The 12,096-nt window shown below is 39.5% G+C and overlaps 1 protein-coding gene across 1 annotated transcript in view; it reads left to right on the top strand.

Moving 5' to 3' along the window:
* Positions 1-12,096, top strand: part of PKD1L1 (polycystic kidney disease 1 like 1) — a 270,006-nt gene that overhangs the window by 120,047 nt on the left and 137,863 nt on the right. The window contains exons 23-25 of the mRNA XM_006876506.1: positions 874-974; positions 9,510-9,702; positions 11,802-11,885. Of these exons, the coding sequence (XP_006876568.1) occupies positions 874-974; positions 9,510-9,702; positions 11,802-11,885 (378 nt within the window). The remainder of the gene's footprint in view (positions 1-873; positions 975-9,509; positions 9,703-11,801; positions 11,886-12,096) is intronic.

Below are 12,096 nucleotides of genomic sequence, written 5' to 3'. Positions count from 1 at the left end.
AACCGCTGACCTTAAGGTTCGCAGCCCGATTCGTAACCACTACGCTACCAGAGCGTGCATGGTCTGGGATTTTCCTGGAGAGGTTTGACTGGGCTAGCCCTCTTCACGTGTATCAAGCGTGGCAACAATAGTGAGGTGGCCCAGGATCAGACAGTGTTTAGTTCTGCTATGCATAAGGTCACTATGAGTTGGTACCAACTCGATGGCACCTAACAACAACAACAACAACAAACCAAACTTTAGCTATTCCATTGCTCCTGCTTTCTTTGGTGGACATCTCAACTAGATTGAGGGCTATTTGTGGGCAAGGACTGTATCTTATGTATTGATAATATCCACACACTACTTATCACAGTGTTGGTTTTAATCAGTACTTGTTGAGTTTACTCCTTCCGGCATGTGAGCTAAGCCATTACATTTCTGAAACATGCCATTTGCTTGAAGGGTTTAAATGTTAGCTATATTATTTAACTCACATATAAAAATCTTAATCTAATTGCTTTGTGTTGCCTGCTTTCATTTGTCAGTTTCCAAATCTGCTAACAGGTCATCCTAAAGAACTGATGCAAACAGACATCCATGGTTTACAGTGTCCCACCTCCTTCATCACGTGGAGCAGGCTGTTGCTTTATTCCTACAAGTTTTGCTGGTTTCATTGTTGTTGTTTTTTCCTGAAATTGGTTTTTTATGAAATGAGAAATAAATATTATTATATAGAAATGTTTATTATTAAAAGACCCAAGTGGTACAGTGGAATAAAAATATTGGCTCATTTTAACCTCCGGCTGCCTCTTTGTACAAAATTGTGTGACTAAAGTCTTTGAAAAAACAAATAAGAAAACTAGACATCACAACTTCATTTTTATCTCCTAGAATCTCCAAGAAACCAACTCCCTCTGATTTTCTGGTGAAGCAGATCTATTCATGGAATGAGCAAACTATACAGATTATCATACCCGCTGCTTCACTGAAAGGTCAGTGGGAAAGAGAACTTTTCATTTTCAATTCTGCTTATATGTTGAAAATATAACAAGTTTGCATAATAGCATTTTTCTGTATTCATCATGAAGACAAAAAAAGGATAGATTTGCCTGCATATGTATAAGCTGTTTAATAGGTAATAAATAGAAGATGTAATCCTTGCACTAAAGTGGGTGCTGGAGACAAATATGCTACTCATGCTGCCCTCCCTGATCTCTCCAATAGCTGTATTTCGAGGTCCCTCCACTTTCATTTTCCCAAATCCCCATCATCCCAGCATATTATTCCCAGAGGATCCAACGTTTTGTTACATTTCGCCCTTTGGATTTCTCTCAGCAGCGCCTTCACCTTAACTTTCTTCAGTGTGACCTCATCTGATCTCAAAACCCAACTTTTGTGTCCTTTGTCAGACCCTCCTTAACCCTTGGAGTAATTTATTTGCCCTTCTCAGCTACAATAGCACTTTGTGCTTGCCTATCTGATTTACTGTCTTTGCTCCCCACTGGAGGTCAGGCACCTGCATTTCCTAGACTTTCTTTCAGGACCTCCTCTGACTCGTTCTCAACAGAAGTGTATGGTGGAGAGAGTCTTGGCTCTGGGAAGGGCAGATGTGCAGTCAGTTCCATTTCTCCCATAATAGTGTCACCCTGGTTGCTTAGTGATCTGAACTTCCATGTCCTTCCCTGAGAAGGATGCTGGAGCTCTAAGAATTTGAGTGAATTCAGACTGGAACAGATGTTCCAAACTAATCTCCAGACTATCAGATGAACGGACTAGCACTGTATTCTTCACATTTATACTGGGATGTATATTCTTCCTTTGAAATCGAATCACTTTATAGCTATGCATTTATTTTAAAATCCAAATTATCTTAGTTCTCTAATGCTGCTGTAACAGAAATGACACAAGTGAATGGCTGGAGCAAACAATCAGAAATTTATTCTCTCCCAGTTTAGGGGACTAGAAGTTAGAGTGCCACTTCTGGGTGAGGGCTTTTTTCTCTTTGTTGGCTCCTTTCAGCATCTGTAAGCCCAGCAGTCCTTGAAGATCTGTGTACATTTTGGCCTCAGTCTTTCCCCTAGTTCAGGAACCCCAGGTCCAAAGGACACAGTCGATTCCTGGCTCGTCTTTCTTGGTGGCAGTAGATATCTTTGAGATCTACTTGCTTATTTAATCTGTTTTATATCTAAAAAGAGATTGATTCAAGATACAGCCTAGTCTTTTAGGTTGCATACAACCTCATTAATATCAGAGAAGTGAGGTTTTACAAAACAGAGTATTTCATCAGATCAGGGTTGATCATATCATATCACATGGGGGAATGATTATATCATCATACAACTGCTGCATTAGATTTTGACATTACTGTCAAACCACTGAGAATCATAGCTCAGCCAAGTTGATACATATTTTGGGGGACACAATTCAATTGATGACACTAATCAAATACTCAATGGCAAATTTGCAAATGTTGTGCATGTGTTCTTTCTCCAGCACCTTTTTTGTGAACAATTTCAAAATCAGGGAAAAGCATAAAGATTGTACAACAAACACCTGCATACATTTCATCTAGATTTGTGATTTGTGAACATTTTGCTATTTTTGCTTTATCTGATGTTTATATGTATTTTTTTGTGGGAACTGAACCATTTGAAAAAAAAATGCAGACACTGTGATACTTCACTCCTAAATACTTCAACAAGGACATTTTCCTATGTAATTCAGTACCATTGTTGTTGTTAAGTGTTGTCGAGTCTCTTTGAATCCATAGTGACCCTGTATAGAGTTTCCAGGGAACAGCTGGTGAACTTGGACTGCTGACCTTGTGGTTCAAACCAACTTTGCAATCCAGCACATTAACCCACAGCACCACACCAGGACTCCACTCAGTAACATTGTTGTTGTTAGGTGCCATCCAGCCAGTAACAACTCATAGCAACCCTCTGTACAACAGAATGAAACACTGCCTGGTCCTGGGCCAACCTCACTACCGCTGCCACACTTGAGTCCATCAATGATGCCACCTGTCAAATCCATATCGTTGGGGGTCTTCCTCTTTTTCTCTGACCTTCTACCTTACCAAACATGATATCTTTCTCCAGCGACTGGTCCCTCTTGACAACATGTCGCAAGTATAAGAGATGAAGTCTGGCCATCCTGGCCTCCAGGAGCACTTTGGCTGGGCTTCTTCTAACACAGATCTGTTTATTCTTTTGACAGCCCATGGTACTTTCAGTATTCTCCTCCAACACCCTAACTCAAATGCATCAATTCTTCTATGATCTTCCTTAGTCACTGTCCAACTTTCCCATGCATTTTAGGTTATTGAAAATACCATGGCTTGGGTCGGGCACACCTTAGTACTCAAGCAGAGTACCAATAGCAGACCTTAAAATAATATATATTTTTACTAAAGAATATCGTCTACCATGTACTCTGTATTAGTTTTTTATAATTATTCCCTCAAATGGCTTATATATAGTTCTTTTTATTTTTCCTCAGGATTAAGTAAAAAATCATATATGCATTCCATTGTAATGTCTCTTTGTTGTTGTTGTTGTTGTTAAGTGCCATCAAGTTGGTTCCTACCCATAACGACCCTGCATAGGGTTTCCGAGGCTGTAAATCTTTACAAGAACAGAAAGCCTCACCTTTCTCCTACAGAACCACTGGTAGTTTCGAACTGCTGACCTTGAGATTAGCAGCCCAGTTTGTAACCCCTTCTATCTAGGTGAGGGCTTTTTTCTCTTTGTTGGCTCCTGTCAGCATCTGTAAGCCCAGCAGTCCTTGAAGATCTGTGTACATTTTGGCCTCAGTCTTTCCCCTAGTGCAGGAACCCCAGGTTCAAAGGACACAGTCGATTCCTGGCTACCAGAGCTTTTTTAGTCTTGTTAATATATAAAAGACACCCCTCCCCCCATTTTTCCCCATTTTTTTCATGGCATTAACTTTTCACAAAATGAATCTTGGTCAAATGCTGTTTGCATGTCTCACAGTTTAGTTTTGTCTGATGGTTTCATCATGGTAAAATTCAATGTTCGCAAGTTGGACTGGACGTCACATGAGGAGCGTATTGTCCTTACATGACATCAAGAGGTCACAGTGTCACACTATAGGCAAGGCAAGGGCCCATAAATATTTACAACTTTGGACACTTGAAGGAGCAGATCTGCTATCCTAGAGGGTCACAGTGTGACAGAATAGACTCCATGGCAGTTTAGTTTGGGGTTTGGTTTGTTGTAGAGTTAAATACAGTAGTGAGATTGGCCCAGGATCAGAAAATGTTTCATTCTGCTGTGCATAAGGTCACTATGGGTCGATACTGACTCGATGGCACCTAACAACAACAACAACTGAAAGATTGGCAATTTGAACCCACCAGCACTCTGCTGGTAAAAAAAAAAAAAAGTGACAGCTTCCATGAAGATTGCAGCCTTGGAAACACTATGGGAAAATTTTACTCTATCCTATTGGGTAGCTGTGATTCAGGACTGACCCAATGGCAGCAGTTTGGGTTATCTGTCTGTTTTTGTACAGGTGAGGCTAAGTTTGGTCATTTGACACACAAGGAAGTGCTGGACATACTGTTTTCTTTCCCGAATACCCTGTCATTTTCAAATGAAAACCTTGACTTAAAAGCTTTGACATCTTGTTGTTAGGTGCCATTGAGATGGTTCTGACTCATGGCAAGACACTGCCCAGTGCTGTACCAACCTCACAATTGTTGTATGTTTCCATCTGTTTTTGCTGCCACTGTGTGAATCCATCTCTTTGAGGATCTTCCTCTTTTTTGCTGACCCTCCACTTTACCAAGTATGATGTCCTTCTCCAGGTTCTGGCCCTTCAAGCTGTACTTTGAAGACATACTTGTTTGTTCTTCTGGCAGTCCCTGGTACTTTCAACATTCTTCTCCAACACTAGAACTCAAAAACATCGATTCTTCTATAGTCTTTTAATTCATTGTCCAGCTTTCATATGCATATGAGTCTATTGAAAATACCACAGCCTGGGTCAGGCCCACCTTATTCCTCAAAGTAACATCTCTTCTAACACTGTAAAGAGATCTTCTTGCAGCCAATTTGCCAAATGCAATATGTTATTTGATTTCTAGACTGCAGCTTCCATGAGCATTCATTGTGGATCCAAATAAAATGAAGTCTTTGAGAACTTCAATCTCTTCTCTTTTTTTTTCCCCCCCCAAAGGCAAAATGAGTATTTTAATTCCATTTCAGAAAAATATGTCACATGAACATGGATTGGAAAACATGACCCTGAGAAGCTTGTTTCCTGGAAATGCAAGGAAAAGAATAAAAAATTCTTAATATGTTCAACAACAATGCTCAATGGATCTTCCTCTTGCATCAAAGGCTGTAAAAGGCTGTATGTCCTCTCCCCAAAGTACCTGCTCTCAGAGTCAACTCACCCTCTGTATCTCCCTCTAGCTGGGACAAGCTAATTTCTACCACCTCCACCCTCTTTCAGTTACAGTGTGGGTGCTAAACACCCTGGGCTCTGACCAATGAACAGAATTGTCCTTTAAGCCAGCAACCCACAAGCAGTGGCAACCAAAGCCTAATCGCCAACATCCAGGGCAGAGGCCACAGAGCTGGCATTTGTTTCCAGTGTCTCAGAAAGAAGGAGCCAAAAGCTGACCCTCAGCAGAGATCAAAGTCCATAATGAAAACGGAAGCTTTTTTTTTTCCTTCTTTCTGTCTCTCTTTAGAAACAAAGGGAAAACAGAACACTTCTCCATTCTTTTGATTTTACAGAGTTCTGAGCTTCAAGGGGATTTGCAAGCACAATAGGGTTTAATCAAATCAGGAAAACTTTGCCCTGGCTGGAGCTAGTAAAAAAGGTCAATGTGATGATTTGTAGTAATTTGTTGAGAACCTCAGCAATTCACATGGCTGCCCTACATAATGAAAGCCAAGACAACTGCTCCAGACCTTGTCCTAGGTCCCACATCAAGTGTTGAATTCCAGTCCAGGTGTGCTACATTAGAGGTGAGACACAAACTTAGCTGTGTCTATCAATGCTGGACCCAGGGACTTCACAAGTTTCAAAGGAGACTCAAAGTTCCCAGAGATCAACAGGGTGAACAAGCCAAAAGGAGAAACTCCTACCAGAGCCACGGTGTTAAATGGACATCGCCATAGGAAGAGACCAGCTGTAAATAGTGATGTGGGGAGACAATGGACAGTTTGAACCCATGCTCTTATTCCAGCACTGCTCCATCTCTTCTTTGGCTGTGGTTCCCAAAGGAAGAGCATTTTGATACAGAGCTGAGGACTAAGCTGGGCACCGAGGCAGTGACGGCCAGCAGGTCTCAGCAAGAGAGCAGCCATCTTGGATTCCAGACTGGACGGAAGTCAAACTTCAACCTCATCTTCATTTATCATGATGTTATTTATTGGTCTAGTTGTGACAATATGTGTTTCCTTTTGTTTACATTGAGCTGCAACCCATATAAGGTACCTAATAACATGTTAAAGAGGTCTTGTGCAGCAGATTTGCCTGCGTGCAATATATCCTTGGATTTCTTGACTACTGCTTACATGAATGTTGATTGTGGAGCCAAGCAAAATGATGTCTTTGACAACTTGAATCTTTTCTCCATTTATCTTTATGTTATTTATTGGTCCAGTGGTGAGGATTTTTGTTTTCTTTATATTGACAAGCAACCTTTACCAAAGGCTATGGTTTTTGATCTTCATAAATAAGCATATTTCATGTTGTTAACGAATCTTCCTCCAATCCCAATGCCTCATTTTTCTCCGTATAATCCAGTTTCTCAAATTATTTGCTCAGCATACAGATTGAATAAGTGGAATGAAAGAAAACAACCCTGGTTCTTTTCTGTTTTCTGATTTTAAACCATTTCCTGATTTTAAAACATTCAGTGTTCCCTTGTTCTGTTCGAACTGCCTGTTGATCATTATACAGGTTCCTTATGAGCACAATTAGATGTTCTAGAATTACCAATTTTTGCAATATTATCCATAGTTTGTTATGAACAGCTGAATGCCTTTGCATAGTCAATAAAGCACAAATAAGCATCTTCTGGTATTTTCTGCTTTCAGCAAAGATCTGTCTGACATCAGCAATGATATCCCTAAGTCCACATTGTCTTTTAGAATAAATTTGATTCTGTTTTGAATTTCTGGCAGCTCCCTGTCAATATATGGCTGCAACCATTTTTAGATTATCTTCAGGAAAATTTTACTTGCACTAGTGATATTAATGATATCGTTTGATCATTTCTGTATTCCATCTGTATTCCTTTGAAATGGACGCAAATATTGATCTCTTCCCGTTGGTCGACTAGGTAGCTGTTTTCCAAATTGTTGGCATAGACCCGTAAGTGTTTCCAGGGTTGTATCAGTTTGTTGAAACATTTCAGTTTGTATTCTGTCAATATCAGGAGCCTTGTTTTTCACCAGTGCCCTCAGTTCAGCTTGGATTTCTTCCTTCAGTAACATCAGCCCTTCATCATATACTACCTCTTGAAACGACTGAGCATCAGCCAATTATTTTTGGCGCAGTGACTCTGTGTATTCACTCCATCTTCTTTCCGTGCTTTCTGAATTATTCAATATTTTGCCCATAGAGTCCTTAAGTATTGCACTCTGCAACTTAAATGATTTTCTTCAGTTCTTTTGACTTGAGAAATGCTGAGCATGTTCTTCCCTTTTGGTTTTCCAACTCCAGGTCTTTATATATTTCATTATAATAACGTTACCCTTTCTTCTCAAGCTGCTCTTTAAAACTTTTTGTTCAACTCCTTTAACTTCATTTTTTCTTCTAGTTGCTTAAGCTTCTCTAAGTTCAAGAGCAAGTTTCAGAGTCTCTTCTAACATCCATTTTGGTATTTTCTTTCTCGCCTGTCTTTTTAACAACTTTTGTTTTCTTCATGTATGATGTTTTGATGTCATTCCCACAACTCCTGGTTCCGTTCGTGTCTAATGCATCACATCTGTTTTTGAGATGGTTCTGAAATTCAGGTAGGATCTACTGACTGTCATATTTGAGTTTTTATAGACTTGTTTGTATTGTCTTCAACTTTAACCTGAACTTACATATGAGCAGTAGGTTCCTAGCCTTGTTTTGGCTGATGATATTGAATGTCTTCATCACGGTTTCTACATATATAGTCAGTTTGATTCCTTATGTATTCTATCTGGTAAGGTCCGTGTGTATAGTATCCATTTATGTTGTTGAAAAAGGTATTTGCAATGAATAAGTCTTTGATCTTGAAAAACTCCATCATGTTATCTCTACTTATTTATTTCTACTACCAAGGCCATATTTTCCAACTACTGATTCTTCCTCTATGTTTCCATCTTTCACATTCCAATCACTAGCAATTGTCAATGTATCTTGATTGCATGTTTGATCAATTTCAGACTGAGGAAGTTGGTAGAATTCTCAATTTCATCCTCTTTGACTTTAGTGGATAGTCCATATATTTCAGTAATAGTGGTATTAGCTGATCTTCCTTGTTGGCATATGGATTTTATCCTATCACAGACAGCATTGTGTTTCAAGATTGCAATGTTCTTTTTCCTGATGAATGCAATGCTATTTCTCTTTTATCTTTTATTCCCAGAATAATAAACCATAAGATTGTTTGATTCAAAATGGTCAGTACTAGCCTAGGATATCAGTCTTATGCATTCCATTTCATTTTTGATGACTTCCAATTTTCCTAGACTCACAATTTGTACATTCCACATTCCAATTATTAATGGATTTCTATTTCTTCTCCTTTTGTGTTGTGCCCCATCAGCAAATGAAGGTCCCGAAAGCTTTGTTTCATCATTTTCATTAAGGTCAACTTTACTTTCAGGAAGCAGTTCTGCCGTAGTCATAGCTTAGGGATTCTCCCTGATGCATTCATCTTCTAGTACTATATTAGACAGTTTTCTGCAAGTATTCATAAGGTTTTCCAATGGCTAATCCTTCAAAATTGGTACACTTCTCTGTCTTCCTAATCTCTCTGGAAACTCTGCTAAATCCTGTCCACCATGGTCCCCTTGCTGATATTTAAAGTACCGGTATCATAGCATCCCACATCACAGCAACACACAAGCCACCACAGCATGAGAAACTGACAAATTGTGGTGAGCTTTGACTAGTTATTATTTTGATTCCCAGTTTAAGTGCTCGTGGAAGATAGAATGGACAGAAATTGAAAACTGGTCCCTTTCAAAAGAACCCTGATTGTGCTGTAGACTGATTGGGCTGCTAATTGCAAGGTCAATGGTTCAACCCCACCAGTGATGTGACTCAGTGTATGCTCTTGTAAAGATTTATCGTTTCAGAAGCCCTAAGGAGAAGTTTTACTCTGTTATATATAGGGTTTCTATGAATCAGAATCTACTCAATGGCAGTGGACTTGGCCTGGGTTTGGTCCTTTCCAATCCCTGCCATCTCCTGCTCTTGATTCCTGTCTGCTACTCTTGACACGTGTTTGCTATGCATAGATAATGCCTTTTTGTCATTTTCAGGTTTTAATTTTCTATTTTTAGGTGCCAGCTTGGGTTACTTGACCTTATTAGATGCTGACTATGACAGAACACCTGCAAACAAGTATCTAGCTAACGTTGTAAACTATGTTGTGGACTTCCAGTGGATCCAGTGCCTATTTTGGGATAAGAGAGGATGGAAATCTAACACCTTCCCTCCACAAGCAGGAACTGTTCCAGAAAAGGTTAACTGCAGGTATAGATACATGGCTCGGAAGGAATATAGGCTCTTAGTCAGTGACTATATTATCTTCTGCATTTGGCCTACCCCCTGGTTCTTTTCTGAATCTTTTCTTCCTATAAAAATAAAAAGATTTAACTTTGGCTCATACAACTCCAACCATATGTGATTTTTGTTACATATGTGTATAGTAGCTGCCATCAAATCAGTCCCAACTTATGGTGACTCCATGCTCAACAGAATGAAATGTCACCTGAGTCTGTGTCATCCCCATGATCGCTTATAAGCCAGGCCATTGTGACCCATAGGGTTTTCACTGACTCGTTCCTGGAGTAGATCACTCGGCCTTTCTCCCTTGTCTACACTGTCTAGCAGTGTACAGATAGGTGAAGGCTACACATGAGGAATATTGGTCAGGAAGCAAACCTGGGTCTCCACCTGGGAGGGGGGAATACTACCACTGAGGCATCAGTACCTGCAAGTGCCTCTGGAGTCCTCTCATTCTCGGGTCTTGTCTGCAAGTCTTGATTCTTTGCTGTGGTCTCCCAGGTGCAGGGTCTGGATGATATAATTACTCTGTGCACTCACACAGTTCCAGTGGGAACTGGTATATAACTGGTGTTGAGGAAATGTCTATTGAAGGAATCCATCAATAAATGGATGCTACTGCTCTGGATTGGTAGACTTTATGATCATAGAAGCCCTGATAGTCCTTAGGAGTGAGTAGTTTTTATCCAGGTGATGGGGGTCTTTGTTCTCACAGTGTGCCACCATGTGCCTTATTTCCTTGCCTCATGCGGGGGATTGTGAAAACGAATTTTATGGCACAATAAAAGTCTCTGAACAATGGGCAACTCTCTCTGGAATCTTTGGATATATCAGCCATATCACTAAGTTAGAAATTCTTTATTATCTATCTATAAAATTGACTATTCTGTTAGAGGCTAAAAATCATCATTTTTACTGTTGTCTTTTCATTAGACTAGAGAAATAACTAATTATTATAATACCAGGTGTTCTGGTGTGGCACTGTAAGATAGCACTAGACCACAATGTTGGTTTGAACCTCAAGGTCAGTGGTTCAAATTCAACAGCCACTCATTGGACCTATACAGGGTCACTGTGAGTCAGAACTGACTCAGCGGCACTTAACAGCAACAATACATACTTCAAGAGAAAGATGAGACTTTCTGTTCCTGCAAAGATTTACTATGCAGAGTCAGTGAGTCAAATCCTACACGGCACTTAACAATACATACCTAGAAGTAGAAGTATTTCCTTTATTAGAAAAATGTATCCATAGGGATTGCATGCCATGGTTGCCTTTTAGGAGTCCAATATGTCCAGACCATAACGTACACAGTGTAATTCATAAACCATTGATTGATTGCTTATGTTTTACTCTGACATTCACATGATGCCATTGCTAGGAACACGCAGAAACCTACTGCTAATGGTCCGGTTTTTCATTTCAGTATTAAACTATTTGCTAATCCGGTCATCTCTTGTTCATTCACTATTAAACACTACTCTCTGTTAAGCATTTTTTCTATGAACTGGAGATACAAAATGAACACAGTATGGGACCTGAACAGATGAATGAGAGAGAGATGGCTTTTACTTTAAAAAATGACAGAATGGATAGTGGTTGTCTTGGTAGCTATTTATAATGCTAGGGACTGGCATTTAGGAAAAAAGGCTAGCAGAGGTTAACTAGTTGACAAGGTCAAGTCACAGCTAGGTTGCACTTTGAGCCTAAGATTCTTTTAATTTTAGAGATCCAAGCTGAAATGTAGATAGGGCTCTAATAGAGATGTATGCAGTGCACTAGGATGTCTAGAAGGGGAGTACCTAGTGTCTCAGATAGTGAAGGGCAGCTACAATGTGAGCTGTGTGCTCAAGAGCTCAGAGCAAATAATGTCAGACATACCCTGAGAACAGAATCCCTCCTTTCTAACTTCGTTTGTAGCTGAATTCTCTGAACTGAATCTAATTCATAAAGGGCTAGCTATAAGAATGTTCCTTCCTTTTTATCCAATGCATGTTCATATTGTAAAAACCTGCTGTTGCCTGATTGGTTTGGTGGGTCTTCCTAATTGGTATTTCTCTCCCAGCTATGATCACCTGACAACATTCACTCTCGTAAGAAGACAGCTGAATGCCAGTTTTGAAATGAGTGACATTTCTGAATTACAGAGGTAAGTTCAATTTTCTCAATCAAGACAAAGATAAATTCACTACCCAAGTTTACTTCAGCAAATACTTGAAATCCATGTTACTTGCTGTCATTTGGTTTCTTGGAATAGTCATAATTAAAGATAATTATCTTTAAATATTAAATGAATATCTATCTATCTGTACTTACGTACTAAAATTACATTCACTGAAAGGAAATGTATACATTTTTAA

Source organism: Chrysochloris asiatica, unplaced genomic scaffold (assembly GCF_000296735.1).
Source record: "Chrysochloris asiatica unplaced genomic scaffold, ChrAsi1.0 scaffold00384, whole genome shotgun sequence".
Classification (NCBI taxonomy): domain Eukaryota; kingdom Metazoa; phylum Chordata; class Mammalia; order Afrosoricida; family Chrysochloridae; genus Chrysochloris; species Chrysochloris asiatica.
This window is presented reverse-complemented; position numbering and strand designations above follow the sequence as displayed.